Source organism: Vanacampus margaritifer, chromosome 8 (genome assembly GCF_051991255.1).
Source record: "Vanacampus margaritifer isolate UIUO_Vmar chromosome 8, RoL_Vmar_1.0, whole genome shotgun sequence".
In the NCBI taxonomy this organism is placed as follows: Eukaryota; Metazoa; Chordata; class Actinopteri; order Syngnathiformes; family Syngnathidae; genus Vanacampus; species Vanacampus margaritifer.
The window spans coordinates 3,278,091-3,300,497 of NC_135439.1; the positions used below are offsets into that span (position 1 = coordinate 3,278,091).

Here is a 22,407-nt window from a genome sequence, read left to right on the forward strand (position 1 = left end):
AAAAAAAAACCAAATATATACAAATGTTTTGTTAGTCATGCTTGACTTGCTCCTAACCAATCAGAAGATGGAAAAATACTGACGTCATTGTTGGTCCTTTGAAGCAAATTTCAAATCTAACTATAATGCTTCCAAATAAACGCCTGCGTGTGACTGAGTTGTCCTCCTGTGACGCGACAACTTCTAAATTTGGAAATTGCACCTTAACAAATTGCTTAATTCATGTGCGTCAACGATTGTTTCTCTAAATTGGGCATTGTGTGAGCGCACACCCGAATCCACGTCCAAGGACTTCAGGCTTAGATTGTGCAATCTGGAGCAAAATGCGGCTAATTTGTACAATTGTACAAAAACCGACGGTATTATTATTAATATTATTATTATGATTATACCTGCTGGTGTAGTTTGTCCTCTGTTCCTGCCGCTGACTCTTCATCATGGCCTTGTATTCCCCCACCCTCAGCCTCCGTCCCTCCACGATGCAGGTGCGCTTGGGCCGAGGTTTGTACTTGTAGTCCGGGTAGCGCTCCAGGTGCTGCCTGCTCAGTCGGGCCTGCTCTTCATAGTAAGGCTGCTTCTCCTGGTTGGACATGGACTTCCACCTGGAGCCTAAATGCAAACACGCCGCCAGAATCGGAAAGGAGAGTCAGCGAGGTGAGTCAAGCCTGTGATTTGGTGGAGGTCAAATCAAGTTCACTTTTATGTTGAAATCGGAAAACGGACGCTTAATTCATTCGTCAGCTGATATTGGTACCGTTAGTAAGAAAATGTATGCCAATATCAACAAACCGTTGTTCACAATAATGTATCACATAATCGTGAGTATGTGTTCCCATAGCATTTGTGTGTGAATATTCGTTATTTGAAGAAAAAACACTTAAGTGAACACATTAATGCAACAAGTCGATGCTAACTTCCTGTTAGCATTTGAATGGGAATTTGGCCCTTCGCTTTTAGCATTAGCGCTTGGCTAGCGATGTTATAAAAACGAAGCATGTTTTGTATTTAAATATATAGTGGATGTAATTCTTATCGTCGTGTGTTTTAGTTTTACGGTGAACTCTAACTGAGGTGTCACTAAACAGCTTAAAGGACGCTTAGGGACAACAGAATAACATACGCTACACACTTGCTAGTCGCTAATGCTACGTTAGCAAAGTGGTGCATTCAGGGTACTTTCAGAGCGTCGGAAACTTGGTTTTCTTCGATTATGTTTTAAGGGGAAAATAATCGGCCAATTGGCCGATTGTTTTGGCCACTGTTTGGAGGCTAATAATCAGCCAATTAATCGGTCGGGCCCTAGTAAAATGTCACTCTCTCTTTGTATGTATTTTGAACAAAGTAACTTTCAGAGAGGTTTTCAAAAGCTTGAAAAAGTAACACATTAGATTAGTCAGCACTTCAAACTTTGGTTTCTGTCAATATTATATATTGCAAGGCAGCATCTGAGACCGGAGGCAGAGAGTGCAATTTAGCCACCCCTACCCCGTTGCTGGGCTCACCCAGGATCTTGCTGATGGAGGAGTTGTGCATATCAGGAAAGGCCTGCAGGATTCTCCTGCGCTCATCCTTGGCCCAAACCATGAAGGCATTCATGGGTCTCTTGATGTGGCCTGAGGACGGAGGTGGGCGGGCTTCGGGGTAGCTGCCTGCGACCTGCATGGTACCTGCGGGGCAGAGAGATCAAGTTAATCCTGGACAGAAACCCCCCCCAAAAAAAAATCAAGCTCGCAAAAAATCATAATCATAGTAAATAGAACAATATCAGTATGTCATATTTAAAATCAAAGTAAATAAAAGCGCGCTTAGTGCGTAGCCAAGATTGCTGGTTCGTCCCCCGGGTAAATTTGTGGTCCTTTTCTGGAGCCTATATTGGGTGAAATTAAATGTTTAAAAAAAAAAAAAAATTAGCCATGCTTTAATAACCTTTTTACACTCTTTTGCGATAAATTTGACTTGACTTAAAATGTTAATGATTCATCCATTATTTAGTTTCGTAAATATTTAATTAAAATTAGCCAGTTATTTAATAAAAAATAATATGCAAAGTAAACAAACACATTTTGTTTGACAACATTTTTAATTTACCCCCAAAAAATAAATCTATATTTCAGGACTCTCAATAAATTAAATACCCAGTCTGGTGGATTAAAAAAAATGAAGTAAATGTGGGCTGTGAATAGCGGAAATTTGACACTCATTGAAATAAAAGTATTGAAAGCATTTGAATTAATAATATTGAAATACTTTATAAATAATAGTTTTATTGGTAACGGTTGAAAATAGCATTGTCGTGCATCCTTACTTTTTTGGCCTAATTCCATATTTTGCTTCCATGGTTGGCATTTACTGCGCCACACTGTGGTTAAAAGGTGATATTGCATGGTTTCATAAAATTATGAAATTAATATTGTACAAACTATAGATGCCAGGGAACCCATTGGGGAAGAAATGAGCTCATTACATATAATAATTACAGAGATATGAAGAAAAAAAAAAGTCCTGAAGGTTGTGGCGAACCCCAATTATTGAGTTTTCTGGCTGTCATCAGCATCAATGGAGAAATTGCTGAGAAAATACAAGAAATTATAAACGTGGAACTGTACTGTATCTCATTTTAGCCACAAATTATTCACATTCTGCCTCTAAACTATTATCACATGAAATCAAGCTCAGATGAATCATGATTATTTTGTGACATGGAAGAAGCGTCTAATTGAGCTTGACAATATTTCGAGTTTGTCTGTAATTATTCCACACGCGATGTCGCCGACGATGTCACATTCTTGTTCTTCCACGCCACAGGATGCTTTTCACGAGCGATGGAGTCGGACCGGTTGGTTTACACTCACTCTCAGAGTCGCTGGCCAGGAGGTCGTCGGGGGACAGCAGCGTGTGCGGGTTGTCGCCGCGCTCAGAGTGAACGCTTCTCTCACCGCATGGAGGATATTTGCACCCCTGCACAGACAAGGTACAGTCAACGTCACAAACTTGCATTTGAGTGGCAATAAACGGGCGAGAGGATCTTTGAGGGCGCGCTACGAGCTATTTTGGGGGTAGCAAATGTACAGACGCGGCGACATCAGCTGCCGTTCCAAACGAGAGCTGTAAATGCGAAGGAAGAAAAGCAGGACACAAGAGGACAAAGAAATGGCGTTTATTGTCGGAGGTGAAGGAGGCAAGGAAGTCAGGAATGTTACGGTCCAGCAGCTCATGACGCGCCATCTTTCTTTAACAAACCGGTCGCAATCGACAAAGAAGAAAGTGATTGCGGACATTTGGAGGCGACGAGGTGGAGTCGGGTCCGTTTGGGGAAGAAGAGAAGACGAACAATGTTTTACGGTACACAAAGGAGGAGGCAGGTGGCGACGTCAATGTCACGCCGAGGCCTTTGTGGCATTGTGCGGCCGCAACAGCTGCGTCTTCGGTGCCAGACTGAGACCAACACGCCAGACACCTCCAAGAATCAACACCGGGCCAGAATAGAATTTTGACACTAAACACACGCGGCCTTCAAATCGTGGTTTGGTGGATGTAAAAAGGGCTGATTGGAGACGAGATGAATTTGTTTAAAATCAACACGCAAACTAATATTTTAAAAAGTGTCATCTTCATTGAGACGATTACACAAGCTGATTGAATATTTTTATCGATTATTCACTCGATTAATCGGATTCATTTTGACTTTGTATTCAAGTGTGTTACAAAAGCATTTTCCCCTGCTTACTGTATATTAACTCATTCACTGCCATAAGTTCATAAAAAAAAAAGATTATTCAAAATTAGGGGCGACAGCCGATTATTTTTTTTTAATTGTAATTAATCGCATGACTTCACTAGTTAACTCATAATTAATCACACATTTTATTTCTGTTCTAAATGTACAATAAAAACATTCTAGGTTTTTATACTCTTCTTAACAAAAGGGGAAACAAATGTCAAACTAATAGAAATGCATCGGAGAAAATATTTTAAAAAATGCTGATAAACATTAAAAATAACGTCTTATTTCGTGGAGCCAAACAATTATGTAATTGAGCATCAATTTTGCATAAAATACTAAATATTGTCCAAACCTGATCCAACCAAAGTCTACTTAACGCCAATAGCAGTAAGAGAAAGGGGCTGATCTCATTTCTCTTAAACCTTTCTAGCACCTCACTTTTTGATGCTTTGACCGCGATCCAACGTTATTGTCATTCCTCCATATCGGAAGCATCCCACATGATTTTAAATACACATCAAAAATCAAGAAAACACTGTTGTTGTTTTTCCAGCCAATCACAGGGCACATACAGACAAACAAGTTACAAGCGTTCGTACCGAAACCATCGAAAAACGATCAAGTATTACATTTGGCGATTTACTGACCATTTTCCTGCTGGTTTCTCGCTCGGTTTCTATTTCTCTCTCCCTCTTTTGGCCTCCGGCGTTGTGACTTCTGAGTAGCTGCTGGGCATCGTGAATGGCCTGCGCGACCACGTCGCTGTCTCGCAGTAAAGCTGTCACACACACAAAGACACGATCTTTTTGTTTTTATGTTCTGTGAATATCGTTAGTTGAAAATAATATTCTGCATTTATCATCTTTTCCGTCACATTTTTAATATATTTTTGTAATGAATTGTTATGAAATAAAAAAAATGCAGCCATATTTCTATTTCTTCCCACTTTTATGTATGTATGAGTGTGAAAAATTAGAGAGAGAAAAAAATTGAACATTTTGTTGTCAATTTAGACATAAATTGAGATAAACTGTGTGGTTAATTATTGAAGTAATGCAAAAAAAATTTAATCAACTGACACCTCGTATTAATTAATAGGTAATAGTAATGTTAGGAGCTCTACACGCAGTGGAAATCAACTTGACCAACAAAGGTTGCTTGGCCGATTATTTGATGACGTCACAAACTGTAACTCACTGAGGGCGGAGCGCGGCGGGCTGTTTGGCGCCCCCTTTGTCATATCTCTGTGCCTGTAGGTACTCGGCACCCCCAGCGGTCCCACCTCCATGCATTTTGGACTTGGGGATTTCCCCAGCTCGAGTCCTTTGGGCTTGGACGTCAAGTTCAACGGCTGACCGGATTCCTAAACCCAAAAAGAGCAGATGGAGTAAATAGTGTGCACTCTTAAAAACAGTTGGGGCAGAAATGGACTGAATTTCTACTTGAGTCAGTTTGACCCAACTTGGAGTTAGTGGAAAACAACTCAGATCCTTGACTTGGGTCGACAAATTGGGTCATTTTGTATAAAACAACCCAGAAAGTTAAAGTGGATCGGTCCATTTTTGATCCTTAATTGGGTTACTTTTGACCCAACTGTTTTTAGAGTGTGGATATTGTGTCAAAAATATTCCACCACTGGTGTCACAGAAAATATATTTCAAAACCAAAATATGACTTTTCCCCTTCAATGTAGGCCAGACAATCAACAACCAGAATGTCTAAAAATGTTGTGGTCCTTGGAGTCTTTTCGTGTGTTTTTTTATTTTATTTAAATTTTATTTTTTATTTGTTTTTAAATTAATTTCAATTGATTAATTATTGAATTTTATTGTATTTTTGCACTGAATTGACAAGTTTGTTAATTTTACTTTGATTGTTTATTTGTTTGTAAATACATTTCAATTAATTAATTAATACATTTTATTGTATTTTAGTACTGAATTGACAGTTTTTAAAAAATAAATAAATTTGTTTTAAAATTAATTTCAATTAATTAATTAATTAATTTGATTGTATTTTAGTACTGAATTGACAGTTAAAAATATATATATTTTTATTTGTATTAGTTTTTAAATTAATTTCAATTGATTAATTAATTCATTTTATTGTATTTTAGTACTGAATTGACTGTTAAAAAATATTTTTTTTTATTTGTTATTTGTTTTTAAATTAATTTCAATTGATTAAGTAATTAATTTTATAGTATTTTAGTACTGAATTGACTGTTTTTTTTATTTTTATAGTTGGTTTTACTAGATTTTAAGTGTATGAAAGCGTGCGGATCTTAATGTGTAGTACTTTGGAAACGCTTGTTTATAAAACCTGAAGGATCCATGAAGGCGTGGCAGGAAAGGGTGTTATATACCCTACATTTTTATGATATATATACGCCCGTCAGAGCAGTCTTGGAACTTTTCAGACACACCTCGTATGCATCGTTCGCATACTATTTGTCAATCGGGCATGTCTCGGCGTATCTGTCACACCCTTTGTAGCATCTCTTTCTTTTCTCTTGCTAAACTTCTCTTTTGTTTAAGAACCTCTTTAGCTTGAGAACCTGCCGTCCCCACACACACGCAGATAGAGGAACAAAAGAAACAAGCCTTTGAAAACAAGGTGTGTTCCGTTTTGAGAATTTCTATACATGCAGTATCCTGAAAAGGAGGATCACTTGGTCTGGATGATGTTTTGATAGCACACAAAAACACTATGATTTAATGCTGTCACTATTGATTTTTTTATATTTTTTCGAATCGATTAATCGATTGATTGTTCAATCGATTAATCGACTAATCGGATCGATTTTTTTTGCAGTGAAGTATATTAAAAAAAATCCCCTGATTACTGTTTATTAACCAGTGATTGATGGTTATTTCGTTCTTCGTATTTGTGTAGTGATTAAAAAAATGGGATTGATATGAAGTAAAAACAGATGTTTGCAAAGGTCTTATTTTGATAAAGGATTACAGAAATCCGTAAACAATTACTGTTGATATGCTGAAATCAGAGGATTTGGACAATTTTCAATTCAAAAGCGGCTCCAAACAATTACTCCATTATTAATATAAGTTGTCGATTAATTTGATAATTGATTACTTGTCGATTAATTGATGAATTTTGACAGCTCCACTGTGATTAATAGCTTCCACAATAATGTTTGTACTTGGAATATGAACTATCTGAGTGCATAAAGATCATGTTTTTACAAAACGTACAAAATGATGTAAATGGGTGTTTAACTAATTTAAGTCGAATAGAAATGAACCGAAAAAGCAGGAATTTGGACGTGATACCTGTCGGACAGAACCACCGCTCCTCTTGACGGGGGTGGGCAACAGCTGCATGGGATAGTCCACAGCTGGAACAGATACGACATTTTTAAATGAAAAAAAAATGTAGTTAACAGAATAGTAAAAACTTTTCCTTCATTGCCTCATATCCATGTTATTGTCTTATTTATCCAAGGAAAATTCCTCACGTCGCTAATATGAGGACCAGCGTTGGCACTATACATTTTTTAAAACCTGTTGCTCGACAATCTAAGAAATATTTCAGTTGACAACACTAGCCAAGTCGCTGCTCTTGTTCGCTTGCACTGTTGACATATCAAAACAAAAGCAGGCCCATGTTTGACATTTTAGTTTTGACTTCCGAAAGGCCATCTCGGTCAAATCATTAGGTACACAGACTCACCCGGCTTGCATGGGATCGGCTGCAATGGTAAGCTCATCTGTGGGTCCGAGGGGACGGAAAGATTTTGGGCGCTGGGGTGGAAAGCGGGGATCATCACGTAGGGCATGTTGACCTGCCACCGAGACGGTGAACAAAAACAATTTACGTGAGCAAATACGACAATCTGTCCAAATCTGTCAAGCGCAACACAATTTTGAAAAACACGTAAAGGGTTCCGGAGACATTTTTTCTTTTTGTGCGTGCAGGGGGAAAAAATAGCACTTTTTGCATTATATTGCTCATTATTGGAAATATTTTACAAGTATGTTATGTGTTTTGTAAGCGCTTTGTGACAGTTGAAGCTGCTTTATAAATAAAGATGACTTACTGAAAATATTGTTTTTGAAAAAGCGCCTTCAAATTACAATAAAAGGGTATAATTTCTCAACATAACTCAAGATTTTCAGTATGTACAGTAATTGGCCATGCTGAATTTTTTTTAATAAAATAATAAATATTTATATATTTTTAAAAAAATTTTATTACATTATTTTTTAAATTTTATATGTAAACATATATATTGAATCTTAAAAAAAAATTGTAATACTATTTGCTTTTCCAAAGTGAAAATGCTCAAGCTAAGCTATTCATATTTGGACATCATCTATAAATATCCATAATAGAGTTTTAAAAATGTTGAATTTTTTTTACATTTATATTGGTTGCAACTATTTCATAGAATTGTGTTTAGTAATGCCATTTCTCAGGATCGTCTTGATGGATTCAGACGAAATTTGTTATGCACTTAGTTATGGCTGCTCGATTTATGAAGAAAATATTAATCACGATTATTTGGGAAATAATTTTTGGTACGAAACAAGAAAATGTTTAGATTAAAAAATATTAAAGACAAATCTAATTCTTTGAAACATTATTATGCAAGTTCCTTTTGGATGAAACAATTTATTAAATTAGTTATTTAAAAAAAAAATGTAAAAGGTGCAAATGTATAAATTTAAACAACTCAAGCAACTCAAAATTATGATTATTAATAATCTTTTTTTTTTAATCGATGAATTTGGATGAATCGCACAGCCCTCCACTTCACTAAAGCCGCCGTGTGCATTTATGAGGCTTGACGCTCAGCAGTTCATTCTACTTGATGCAATCGACGCCCCGAGTTGTGACAAAAGGTCTCTTTTGTAACATTGACTAGCCCCGTTGTGTATTCTCGCTGACCTGAATCTGCTGCTGAAGAAGGTTGATCTTGTGCTGCTGCTGGATCAGCTGCTGCTGTTGTTTAGCAATCTGAGACACAATACATGTGATTGTTACGCGCACATAAACACACATATCGCTTTGTATGTTTCACACAGCGGCTAGTGTGCACAAAGTGAACAGGATCAGGATCTTAATCAGGTGCTCACTGTGGCAAAGCGCTCGCACTGCACACCATAAATTCTTTAAAAAAAAAAAGATTTTAAAAAAATTAGGGACGACAGGCGATTCATTTTTTTTATAATAAATAAATAATGTAATAATTTTTTTATAGCCGTCAATGGCAATGAATGCATTTAAAAAAAGAAGAAAACATTATAAAAAATTAGGGGCATCAGGCGATTAAAATTTGTAATCACAATTAATCGCATGACTTCCCTAGTTAACTCACAATTAATCACACATTTTATATCTGTTTTAAATGTACATGTGGGAATTTTTTTTAAACTAATAGAAATAATTAAAATGAATTTTTGACGTCAATAGCCGTCAATGGCAGTGAATGAGTTAATAATAATAATTTATTTAATTAATTACATTTATAAATGTATGTATTTTTTTTAATTAAATCAAATGTATTTAATTTAGTTTCCACTTATTTAAATATGAATCTGAAGATTTTTGTTTGACCCACGTTACCCCCCCCCCATGTCAGCAAAAGTATTGGAACATATGACTGCCAAGTGTCATCTTTATCACTTCTCACTTCCGACACCGCTGACGATCATTCGACGGTATGCTACTGCTACCTGTTCTTGCTGTTGCCGGGCCAGCTCCATTTGCTGCTGCTGTTTTTCCAGAAGCAAGGCGGCCATGTTCCTCTGCTCGGAGTGGGCGCCCAGGAGCTGTTCCCGTAGTCCGCTCAGTTGGTTGATCATCATCAACAACTGGAGCTCCTTCTCCGCCAGAGACTCTGGGTTTCCTTAAAGCGGGGGGAAAAAAAGTTGCGTACATTACATTACAGTACACTTTCATACACCTTGTGAAAAAATGTTAAACTAATAAAAATAGTTCCAATGAATTTTTGACGTTTATAGCCGTTCAATGGCAGTGAATGAGTTAAAAAATGCGTTTATGCAGGAATCAATCACGTACGCGTTTTATCCTAGTGTTGTCGATCTATCTAGAAGTAGATACTATCTATGATATCAAACAGGATCACATGTACTAATATTATTACTATGAAATACCATACTATTAAAAAAAAACCCTCTAATGTACTAATATCACTATTCCCAAAGACCCTTAGAAGAGTTTAGGCCGACCTTCCTTGGACTGCCCTTTTGGTGGATCCAGCAGCTTTGTCTCCTTGAGTGTCACGTGACTTTGTATTTGTGGCAACTCCTTCCCAGGAGAATCCTCCTGACAAGAAACACACGTCTTTAACCGAAACATTAAATACAGAGTCATTCCAAATTTATTCAAAAGATTGTGTATAAATAAACGTGTCTGAAAGTCCAGATGGTGCTGTTTAAAAATCATTTCCCTTGTGCGTTAGTCAGACTTCCTGTCCCTGATGACGCTTTGTCCAGAGGCAATATACTTCGCTACGACTTTGTCATTTGTACAGCCGAGCCCGATTGGGTGTGACTGACATATGCCATTTTTATAGCATGCTGTACAAAACGGTTGTGCTACACAAATTGTGCCTAGCAACAAGTGGCTGTGTGTACAGTACATGACGTGTGGCGTTACTTGGAAAGCAATCAGAGCAAATTTCAAGTTGAGGTTTCATGAATGAATGAATGCAAACCATTAATTTGTTTCATTTATGTCACTGGCATATGTACGTCATAAATTCTGTAGAGTAAATTTTACTTTTAATAGAGTCTAAGTACTTGGGGCAGAGTAAAAAAAAATAAAAATAAAAAAAAAAAGTCACTCAAGGGTTGAGGAACACTACACAGCTCCAGCTGTGTGTTAGTATAATCGCTCGTGTCAGCTGGAATCTTTGTAACTAAGAGACCGGAAACTCTTGGATATAAACAGGAGTGGCATAACTCGGGTGGTAGAGTGGCAGTCTCCCAACCTCAAAGTCATGAATTCGTTCCTCAACCCTTGTATAAGTGAAAAAAATAATAATTAAAAAAAACTAGTAAAATTTAGTCAAACTCTCTCCTTGCAAAATTTACTTTGAATTTCCGAGTGAAAAATCTTTGAATATTTTTCTCGCTTACAAGTGTAATTTTTTACTCTATTTAGAGTGGGACTAAATAGACTCAGTTTAGAGTAAAAATTTACTATACAAAATTTATATGTATATATACTGTAGACATAGAGTAGGTGTCAGCAACCTTTGCTATCAAAAGAGCCATTTTAGGTCAAATAAAAAATTAAAAAAATCTGCCTCGAGCCGCAAAACATTTGAACATTGTGTGATGAAGGAAACAGTGAGTTAGTGTTAATCTAATGTACTGAGGGCCCAAGAGATAAATAGAGTTGCACCACGACAGAAAAATATGCAGCATCCAATACTTTGAGATTCATTTTCTTCTATCTTTCATCTTTTATTTGTCTGTAATTTTATGTTTCATACATTTTTAGACTTTTTTTTTTAAACCTTTCTGTCAAATTTGGGACATTTTTGGCAATTTTTAAAAATATTTTTTGTCTTTTTTTTTGCTATCAATTTTCTTACACTTTTGCCAATTTTGTAGAAATGTTATGGTCATTTTCAGGTTTTCTTCTGTTTTTGGACATTTTCGGCCTTTTTTTTATTCAACTCTGACATTTTTGGGCAATTTTAAGGACATTTTATTGTAATTTTCTGCTTTTCATCTTCCTTTCTAACTATTTCTATTAGTTTAACATTTTTTTCCCACTTTTGTTCACAAGAGTATGAAAACCTAGCATTTTTTTTTATTGTACATTTAGTACAGATAAAAAAATTGTGATTAATCATGAGTTAACTAGTGAAGTCGTGCGATTAATTACAGTTAAAAATTTTAATTGCCTGTCGCCCCGAATTTTTAACTCATTCACTGCCATTGACGGCTATAGACGTCAAAAATTCATTTAAAATATTTCTATTAGTTTTCCACTTTTGTCAATGAAAGTATGAAAATCTAAAGAAAATGTTTTTTTTGATTGTACTTTTAGAACCGATATGAAAATTTGTGATTAATCATGAGTTAATTATTGAAGTCATGTGATTAATTGCAATATCATTTTTTAATGGCGATTTTAAAAAAAGAAAAGAAAAGATCGTTGGTCTTACCAATGGCGAACAGGACAGCGGCGGCGTGAGTTGACGAGTCACAAGGGGCTGATTCCCCATCCAGATGTGGGCGGGAGACATCTTGAGAGTCGGCTCAGCGTTGGCGATGAGTCCAGCAGCTCCTCTGCCGATCTCGTCCTCTTCCACTTTGACACCGACGCATGTCATGCTGCCATCCACGTTGGAGAGGAGGTGCAGCGCCGGAGGGCTGGGCTCAACCATTCCTTTCAGACAACACGCATAATTATCTGTCACTGGGCGTGCATAAACGTATGATTCAGGTATGCTTTGATGCTTGACGTCTTCAAAGTAACTTGATCATGTCCTGTTGCGCACCTGTGAAGCTTTTTCCCAACCGATTGTTTGTGTTCATTTCCATATTTGTTTCAGATCTGCTGACAGAAAAGCGACTTGAAACGTGTTTGTATGTGCGCCCAATTTTTTTTTAAACTCACTTCAGAATTCTAATTTGAGGGTTAATTGATGGTTTTGTTACCAAAAACCTGAAAGCCTATTGTTTGCATCTGTGAGTAATATGAGACAAATACACCTCAGTGTGGCGGTTGCAACCGAAGTTTGAGTGAGAAAATTCGTGCCCGTATGTTTCCTCAGTTCTGCAAGCGGGTGAAAGAAAAACACAGCAGACAGCAGAACAAAACAAACAAAACACACAAGGGCAAAAAGTGCACATATATATAAAGAGGCAGAGAAAAAAAAAGCTATTGTTGGAGCTGGGGAACAAAGGAAGCAAGGACAATGGGGGAGAGGCTGACAAAAGCCGCCGGCCGTAGGAAACGGGCTGGATAACAATGCCAGCGGAATGTGCCGACCGACTCGGGAACACGGCAAAAAAAAAAAAAGAAAAGAAAAAAAAAAAAGTCAAGCGCCGCCATTCTGCAGAAACATAATGATGATTACAACCTCTCCTTCACTGAAGCAGTGCTGTGATTTTGAACAAAGCCACCTGTCTGCCATGGTCCGAGGTTTCACATCTGTGTGCGTGCGTGCGTGCTGATGCTTGCATGTGTGTAGGTGAGAATGCATTGCAGTCTGGCATAGACAGAAGCTGTTCCATGAAGAATATTTTAGCTCAAAAATTCAAATAAATATTTATATATCTATATAAATTTATATTTATATTTATATTTATAAAAATAAATATGTAGATTTTTTTTTTTTTATTGAGCGCCACAGGGGGCCACAGGAGAGGGACTAAAGAGCCACATGTGGCTACAGAGCCGCAGGTTGCACACCCTGGCTCTATAGGAAAGAGTCTGGTCTTTGTGGGAATGGCAGCTCTGTTCAGGGGTGACCATCACCACTACAGCTGTCAAAATTCATTGATTAATCATCAAGCTATCGATTATCAAATTAATCAGCAACTATTTTAATAATCGAAGTAAACATTTTTTTGATTCAAAATTGGCCAAATCCTCTGATTTCAGCAGTAATTGTTCACTGATTTCTGATTTATCTTCTGTGTTTAATCAAAATAAGACATTTGCAAACATCTGTTTTTACTTTGGGGAAAAAATAGTTGGGTTTCCATCCACCCATTTGTGGAGAGGGGGGGTGGGGGGTGGGGGGGGGGATTAAAGTGTATCGAAAAAAGGAAAATGTGAATTTTGGCTATTTACGAATAACCGCTGGCAAGACCGAATACACGTCGCACGTACGTTTGTAGTCCCAAAGCAATGGCGGACAATAAACTAATGTTTGTTTGGGGGGACGACAAAACAGAAACTTTTGGGGAATTAAGTAAAGAAGCGAATATTAATGCAATTTTAGATGGAAAACAGCAAAGAAACGCTAAGGTTGATCAAGAGTTACAAAAACTCATACGACGTCATCGCGCAGCGCAGTCGCTTCCTGTTCTTCTTTTTTTTTTTTTTTTTTTAATCACTGGTTGATCACATCTCTACGGTGTATACCGCCACCTACAGGGCCGGAGTCCCCTCTCAATATTTGCAAAAGAAGAACAGATGGAAACGGGTGTAAGACGCATGTCCGTTTTGCGCTTTTTCAGTGAATTCGTTTACATTTTTTTTTTTAAACAATTAGATAGAAACATGACTAATGACCAAACCGGTAACCGTACAATATCAATCCACCTTTTTTAATCACTATATGAATCTGAAGTACGAATCAATCACTGGTTAACAGTAATCAGGGGGGGGGGGATACTTTTGTAACACACATAAATGCAAAATTAAAATCAATTGGATTAGCCGATTAATCGATTGAATAATCGATAGATTCATCAATTCGAAAAATATTGGACAGTGACAGCACTAATCACGACCCAGTGCAAGATGTGGAGCGAGGACGTCCTTTCACACTGGAACAACTTTACCCAGAACTAGAACTTTTTACAGGAACTTCATGCCTTACAAAAATAAAATGTCAGACAGACGCAAACAGAGGCCTTTACTTCGGGGGTCGAACTTTCAAGATGGGAACTGGAAGGTTTGTTTTTTTTCAGAGGGGTGGAGTCGGCAACACTTCTGACTGGATGACTAATTGTTACATTAAATTTCAGTTTCCACATTAGAGACGCAGGTGGCCGTTCTTGTTCTCACTCCTGGTAATCACAATATGGCGGAAATAAGATCCTCAGCGTCGTGTCGGGTATTCAAATCGGAGGACGGATGAAGTCAGTGGCTCGGGCAGTTTGCAGCTTGGGAGAAGAAGGCCCCAGAGCACCAGACCAAAGTCCACCTGACCCCTAATGCCCTCTTAGGCCCAACCCCAAGTCTTAAAACAGGACTCGTGCTTCGTCCCACGCTGGAAGTTATTCTTGGGTCTCGCATCCAAGTTTGACAAAGTCTAAAGAGCCGAGCCGTCACAGGTGGCGTTCACACGCTCGCCGAGAGCCTGCGTGTCATCCAATGCGATGGTATGCGCGCCATTTTAGTGAGCGACGCAGTTGTTGACAGTCAGGAATGTGTCAAGGTGAATTTGTTGAACAATGACTTCAACGGCAACAATGCAAGGCAAGGTCGCTTCCGCATCGGCTCGCTTTTGTTACAATATAACAAACAGGTAAGCTGCCTTTGCTCATCTGCAGCCGATTGTATCCGTGTGGAACCGGATCGTGACTTAGACGAGCACACACAACATATGAACAGCTTTGTCATCTTACATTATATTTTATATTTTGTTGAAGCTGACTTTGGGTGTTTTGGGGTTTCGCAGACAACCTCCACACATGAGAGAAAAAGTTTCCAAAAAAGAATATAAATGCTACTTGTGAAGAATGCCGGGAGCTTTTGTCTCACAAAGAAAACAAGCACAATACATAAAGCAAATTACTGACGATATGAACTGCCAGAACCGGTTTACTTTCATTGCAAATTTCAGAATGAGCAAAGCCGGCCCTGTTTTCAACTGAAAAGCAGTTAAGAAATTAACTCATTCACTGCCATTGACAGCAATTGACGTCAAAAATTTATTTGAACTATTTCTATTAGTTGAACATTTTTTTCCCATTTTTGTCTTCTTTTGCTATCAATTTTCTTACATGGTTGCCAATTTTGTAGAAATGTTATGGTAATTTTCAGGATTTCTTCTGTTTATGGACATTTTCTGCATTTTTTTTACTCAACAATTTTATGGACATTTTATGGTAATTTTGTGCTTTTCCTCTTCCTTTCTAACTATTTCTATTAGTTTAACATTTTTTTTCCACTTTTGTTAACAAAAGTATGAAAGCCTAGAATTTTTTTGGGTACATTTAGAACAGATATAAAATTTGTGATTAATCGTGAGTTAACTAGTGAAGTCATGCGATTAATTACGATTACAAATTTTAATCACCTGATGCCCCTAATTTTTAATATTTTCTTTATTTTCTTTTTTTAAATAATCTTTTTTTTTTTTTAAACAATTATTAAAAATTTGGGCCGTCAGGCGATTCAATTTTTTAATAGTAATTAATCGCATGACTTCAATAGTTAACTCACGATTAATCACACATTTTATATCCGTTCTAAATGTACAATATAAAAATTCTAGGTTGTCACACTCTTGTTAACAAAAGTGGGGGAAAAAATGTGAAACTAATATAAATAGTTGAAATTAATTTTTGACTTCAATAGCCGTCAATGCCAGTGAATGAGTTAAGGGTTGGAATTGGGGGGTTCGATCACCAAATGATTCCCGAGCGCAATCCCTGCTGCTCACCGCTCCCTTTCGGGGATGTCTCAAATGCGGAGAACGAATTTCGGCCCAACTTCTGGGTGTGACAATCAGTGGTACTTGAACTTGAACTTGAATTTGAATGATAGCACCCGAGACAGAAAGCCATTCTCAATTTCTTTGAGCATAGAAACCATCCTCTCGTCGCAAGAAACAATTCTACAAGTTACAAGTCGTAACATGTTAAAGCTAACCGTCACGGAGCTCTCGTCACTCGTCCTCCCTTTCTTGTATTTTCACCTTTTTTTGTTTTTTCTTTCCTCTCTCCTCACCCATCAATGCAACTAGTTTGATTTCTATTGTCTCCTTCCTCGAGCCTGAGGAAGAAAAGCACAACGGAAAGTGATCGAGAGCCAAGTGCCAGAATCAACCGTTGATCATGTTTGCTAGTAAACAAACAAACACGAGATATGTTACAGCCTCTCATGCAACGTCTTGTGAGACTTCTGACCTCATTTTCTTCCGAGTGAAGGGACAAAAGCGTCCATAGTCACACCATGAGAGCAAATGGGGCAACAACCTCATATTTGATCTTTATTTCTCTCTGAGTCGTTTTGAGTCGGCCCGTCACCATAATGACTATGTGGATTTCCGTCCGTCCGTCCGTCTTCCGCTTATCCGGGGTCGGGTCGCGGGGGCAGCAGCTTTAGCAGGGAAGCCCAGACTTCCCTCTCCCCAGCCACTTCAGCCAGCTCATCCGACGGGACCCCAAGGCGTTCCCAGGACAGCCGAGAGACATAGTCTCTCCAGCGTGTCCTGGGTCGTCCCCGGGGCCTCCTGCCGGTAGGACATGCCCGGAACACCTCCCCAGGGAGGCGTCCAGGAGGCATCCGAACCAGATGCCCGAGCCACCTCAACTGGTTCCTCTCAACGTGGAGGAGCAGCGACCCTCTCGGATGACCGCGCTTCTCACCCTATCTCTAAGGGAGAGCCCGGCTACCCTGCGGAGGAAACTCATTTCGGCCGCTTGTATCCGGGATCTTGTTCTTTCGGTCACGACCCACAGCTCGTGACCATAGGTGAGGGCAGGAACGTAGATCGACCGGTAAATCGAGAGCTTTGCCTTTCGGCTCAGCTCTATGTGGATTTATCCCAGATTTGTCCAACAGAGCTAGCTTCAGTAACCGCGTTGAGAGGAACCAGTTGAGGTGGCTCGGGCATCTGGTTCGGATGCCTCCTGGAGAGGTGTTCCGGGCACGTCCCACCGGCGGGACGACCCAGGACACTCTGGAGAGACCAAGTCTCTCGGCTGGCCTGGGAACGCCTTGGGATCCCGTCGGAGGAGCTGGCTGAAGTGGCTGGGGAGAGGGAAGTCTGGGCTTCCCGACCCCGGATAAGCGGGAGATGATGGATGGATTTATCGCTCAGTGAATGAAAACGGACTTGATAGGTTTTCCTGACTTTGATAAATGGTCGTTTCTATGCGTGTTTGAATATAATAACATCATCACGTCAACATTGAAAATGGTGCGTTCGCGCTGTTACTATGCGAGCCGGTGCTTCTTCTGCCTGTCCTAGTCAAATCACTGAAAGGAAGCACATACGTACGTATCACCTTGACATTTCTTTCGATTGCCCGGCGGCTAATCTGAATTCATGCGTCTCCTCTTTTATTGAAGACTATTGAGAAATGTTCAGATTCAACTCGGAGAAAGGAATAGAATTAATTTAGCTTAGAATTAAAAAAAAAAAAGTTTTACAGATAAAAGGACATAAAAAACAACTTGTGGGTACTAGATAGGACGATACAGTCTTCATTTGGCATGGTTAGATGCAGACACTGTTACACTTGATCATGGGAAAATTTTGAAGTCATTATTACAAGTTATAGAATCTTTTAACGAATGTGCATGTGTAGAAAACGGTAAATAGAACACACACAATTTGAAACAAAGTCTTGTTGCGTTCCTGCCCGAGCCTCATTAGAGAATGAGCTCTCCAGGCTGGAGACACAAAAGCCTCCCTCTCTTCACCCTTCCTTTCCCTCTCTTCCTCTGTTCTCCTGGCCTTTTGATGTCAAGGGTACTGAACCCCCCCCCACAAAAAAAAAAAAAAATCAACCAAAGAATAGAGGCAAAATTGCGGGCGTGGAGAAAAACACCAAACATCGGAAAAGAAGTCGCAAATCAATCAAAACAGGACGCGGTGGCACTCGGCCCACAACACCGGAACCGCAGCACTTCCCACTTCCGTCACCAAATCCTGAGTTTCCTCTATATCCTTAATGTAAATTGCTTAAATGGTGTCAACAGATGTCTGGGTTTATTATCGGAATTTGGAACCGAACAAAACCACAGAAGCGATCACAGACGTGAATAACCTGCTGCCGTATAACCCGTTCACCGTACAGACGTTTCTCACCGGCAACGTATGAACTCGTATTTATAACGTAGACTGTACATAGTTCATTTTTTTTTTCTTTTTTTTTTTCCAGGAGAGCTCAGTATTGTTCATTCGATTTGACTTCATCATTGCTCTCCTTTTTTTAAAAAACAAATTTAAAAAAAAATTATAAAAATGTTTTTTTTTAATATATATACATATATATACATATACACACACATATATATATATATATATATATATATATATATATATTTTTTTTTTTGTATGTGGGTGAGTGCGTGCGTGTGCGTGCGCGCGTGTGTGTATTAATCAGTTCACCTAAAGCCCATTAAAAAAAAATCCCATACTAATAATATAATATAATAATAAATTGCCAAATGCAGAAACATCAATGTAAGTTATCACGTACACGACTGTACATAGTTCAAAGGTCAAACGAGATTTGAATCTACGACCTCTGTGCAACGAGAAGGATGCGGTAACCCGTCATCCAAAGTGCCACAAAAACGACAACAATGATATTTCATTAGGATTTTTTCGATTCCTTCACCCATTGACAATCAATGAAGAATTGGATTGATAAACATCCGCAGGGGTAGGCAAGTTCGGTCCTGGAGAGTCCTGCATTTTTTTTAATGTCCCCTCGAGACAGAACGCAATTATGAGCTGATGATTTGAAACACCTGGGTTGCAGGCAGGAGAACTGCGGCTCTCTAGGACCGAACTTGCCTCTTCCTGGTATCATGGAATCCGAATCGCTGAATTCTTATCATATATTTTCATTGCTTTTCAAACGGCGCCATAATATCGTCAAAGTGTGATATGAAGTCTGTTTGTAAATTTCATCCACACGCGCTTCGGAAAATGAAAGTCCAGGACTCCTTTCCGCGATCAACAAGTGTTCAATTTGTGCCAAGTGCGCAGCTTGATGTTTCGTCGATGGCAGCTGTCGTGTGCTGATGGAATTCAAATCTGCACAATCATTCTTTCTTTGTCAAACAGCCAAGAAACAACACCCAAGAGTAACTGTTGTGTTCGCATGCAAAAATCCAAGACCTGTACTTGATCCGCCCCCCCCCCAAATAAGTATTGTCTATACAGGGTAGTTACATTTGAACTTCACCGGTTCTAGTGACGTGCCAGCAACTCACTTAATAGCACGTTAAACGACTGTAGTGCCACTGGGAGTGTGTGTGTGAATGTGAAAATGTCACAATTAGGGTGTGCGTGCATAATTTAAGGTGGTACAAGGGCACAACTAATTGATCATTGTTTGGAAAAATATAATAGCACTTCTTCTTTACAACGACATGTATTCTCCCGTCTAGACTTCTGACACACCCGTACGTAAAAGGGCAAAGAGAGCGACAACAACAAAGGGGGTGTGATTCAGTGACACCCGAAGCTGGCTTCCGGTTCACGTGATCTTTTCCTGAGACTTTTCAGTGTCATTTAAATCGGTCGGGGGAAGAAAACACGATGTTTTAAATTAACACGGTGGTTTGTTCTTAACTTTAATTTAAGTACTAAACCCGACTAGTTTCATGGCTGTCTTCTAGTGCTGTGACTATCGATTATTTTTTTTTACAATCGATTTTTTAATCAATTAATAGAATAATCGGATACATTTTTATTTTACATTAAAGTGTTTTACAAAAGCAAATTTCCCCTGAATACTGTTTTTAACCAGTGATTGTTGTTTATTTTGTATTTTGTCTTCGTATAGTGATTTAAAAAAAAAAAGGGGTGATTTTCAATTAAAAAAATTGCTCCAAACGTTTACTCGATTATTAGAATAGTTGTCGATTAATTTGATCATCAATTACTTATCAATTAATTGATTAATTTGGACAGCTTTACTGTCTTCACCTTCAATTTAAAAAGCGTTGTGTTCTTGCATTCCCCATCTCCATGTAGCTTGAAAAAGTCTTAGTTGAGTTTTCTTAGATAGCTATTTATACTGGATTAGAATTGCTCATCTCGGCAATGCAAATTGTGCAGTTGGGACGCTGACTCAACTCAACTCTATATTTATAGAACACTTTAAAACAAGCACCTGTTTTCTGTTAAGATGGAGCCCAGATGCAGCAGATACAATGAAAACAGCAAAAGCCGCAAAATGAACCCTGTGGAACGCCAAATGTTCCATTATGAATGCAATTTCATATTACACACATGCGTCCGACCTCAACATAGTTAGCATGAAGGGATTATAGTAATGAAGTAATCACACGACGTACCATCACAACAGACAAAAGTCAAATACTCACACGAATCATTTGAGTCAGGTGTCTGTCCTGACTTCAGCCGAACCCCTGACACTGACTCACCAAACACCTGGGGTTCGATTAAACCCAAGTTAAGAGAAATTCTCAATTTTCTGAGACAGGCGCCCCCATGCGCTCAGCGGAGTTTGTGTTTGGGACCGTGTTGCGCCCCGCTAGGCCTCGCGGCGGACAGAGCGGTTGCACATCTGGATGTTTGGCCAAAGACCATAAACTAGATTTTTAGACTCACAAAAACCTGATCTATCTTGTGGCGCGATTGATGTCAATGCGATTTTGGCGGACTAGCGCACGTGTATGTCGATGTCATCGCATTCATTCAGAGATATGAAAACCGACGTGGGCCAATCCCTCCGAATCATGTCAATTCGTTATCATCTGAAAAAATATTTGAATAGCACATCCCGGCTGAACCTCATCAAGACATAATCATCACTACCTTAGTCTTCCTTTCAGAGGCACATGCTAAAAAGCAGCCATTTTCCATGCCTGCGACTCATTCCTCTCTCTCTCTCTCTCTCTCTCTCTCTCTCTCTCTCTCTCTCTCTCTCTCTCTCTCTCTCTCTCTCTCTCTCTCTCTCTCTCTCTCTCTCGCCTCCTCTAAAACAGGTCGTCTATTGTGATGGCTAGCGAGAAGCTACAGTGGCATTTACAGAAGATGGACTGAGGAGAGGAAGAAGACAAAACACACTCCCAATAAAGCGACGGAACAAGAGAAAGGGAAGAAAGGATGTGTATGAAAGCCTTTTTTTTTTTTTACTTACTTCACAATGTGCACCCCCTCCCCTGCCCACCCCCCTTTCCAACACTCATCTCCTTGAGGGTAGCACAGACAAAGGCAGCCTGACTCTCACAATGTACTCTCTCCTTTAGCCCGGCACACTTTATATCCTCAGTACATTCACTGGTTCTTCTGAAAAGAACCCACGTGTGCACCGAGTGTGTGTGTGTGTGTGTGTGTGTGTGTGTGCGTGCGTGTGTTTTATGGCACTCCAAATAAGAGTGGTGGGGGTCTGTGTTTGTTGAGGGTCTTATAGGGCAAGGGGCCAGGGCTCGGAGGCGTTACTATGGAAACGCCTTTGAGCACAACAGGTGATTCTACTTGGGGCCCGTTCGTCTCCACGGTGAGGAGCGACAGGAGGCCATTAGTCTTTGTGCGCGGGTTCTATACAAGTACGTATGGCACAAACAAGTTTGTGCCACGGGTCTTAACCAGCTCCAATAAGACGGAGATCATGTCTGAAGTTGCTTGCTGACCACCTTAATTGCGCACCCTCCGCTTTGCACACGTGCCCTTTCCCGGGGACATGATAGTTGTCTTGCTAAAAAAAAAAAGTACTGGCATTCTTTACTTCAGCGGATCTCTGAAATGTACGTGAAGAGAAAAAGTATGGCGTGAATGTAAATGAAAAATACGGTATGCACTGCGAATGTCTATTACTTCTTGTGTTATTCATTTTATTTACCGACTTCAATTTATGCTATTCTATATCGCCGACATATTTTGTCCTTCAACTCTTTCTACATTTCATGACGGATTCAAACCATTCGAACTTCAACGTGTTCCAAAAATTCACGCTTGGCGAACTATTATTTTTCTCATTCCTAACTTTAACCGTTTTTCCACAATTCCACACTTTTGACCCCAAAAATACCCATTCATTTCGAATGAGACATTCAAAAATTCA

The 22,407-nt window shown here is 39.1% G+C and overlaps 1 protein-coding gene and 1 long non-coding RNA gene across 3 annotated transcripts in view; one reads left to right on the top strand and one right to left on the bottom strand.

The window, feature by feature from the left end:
• Nucleotides 1-22,407, bottom strand: part of sox13 (SRY-box transcription factor 13) — a 32,179-nt gene that overhangs the window by 2,278 nt on the left and 7,494 nt on the right. The window contains exons 2-12 of one of the 2 annotated variants that reach the window (XM_077573620.1): nucleotides 11,892-12,115; nucleotides 9,940-10,036; nucleotides 9,424-9,596; nucleotides 8,636-8,704; nucleotides 7,418-7,529; nucleotides 7,018-7,082; nucleotides 4,922-5,087; nucleotides 4,372-4,502; nucleotides 2,853-2,958; nucleotides 1,503-1,667; nucleotides 393-609 (exon numbers count right to left, since the gene is read on the bottom strand). In XM_077573620.1, coding sequence (XP_077429746.1) covers nucleotides 393-609; nucleotides 1,503-1,667; nucleotides 2,853-2,958; nucleotides 4,372-4,502; nucleotides 4,922-5,087; nucleotides 7,018-7,082; nucleotides 7,418-7,529; nucleotides 8,636-8,704; nucleotides 9,424-9,596; nucleotides 9,940-10,036; nucleotides 11,892-12,113 — 1,523 coding nt within the window. In that variant the 5' untranslated portion in view covers nucleotides 12,114-12,115. Of the gene's footprint in view, nucleotides 1-392; nucleotides 610-1,502; nucleotides 1,668-2,852; nucleotides 2,959-4,371; nucleotides 4,503-4,921; nucleotides 5,088-7,017; nucleotides 7,083-7,417; nucleotides 7,530-8,635; nucleotides 8,705-9,423; nucleotides 9,597-9,939; nucleotides 10,037-11,891; nucleotides 12,116-22,407 lie in introns of those variants that run through there. The other variant, XM_077573621.1, reaches the window with a different exon arrangement.
• Nucleotides 125-22,150, top strand: LOC144056656 (uncharacterized). Its single transcript, XR_013295090.1, has 4 exons — nucleotides 125-359; nucleotides 464-654; nucleotides 2,806-2,971; nucleotides 21,329-22,150. It is a non-coding gene; the product is annotated as an uncharacterized LOC144056656 (long non-coding RNA).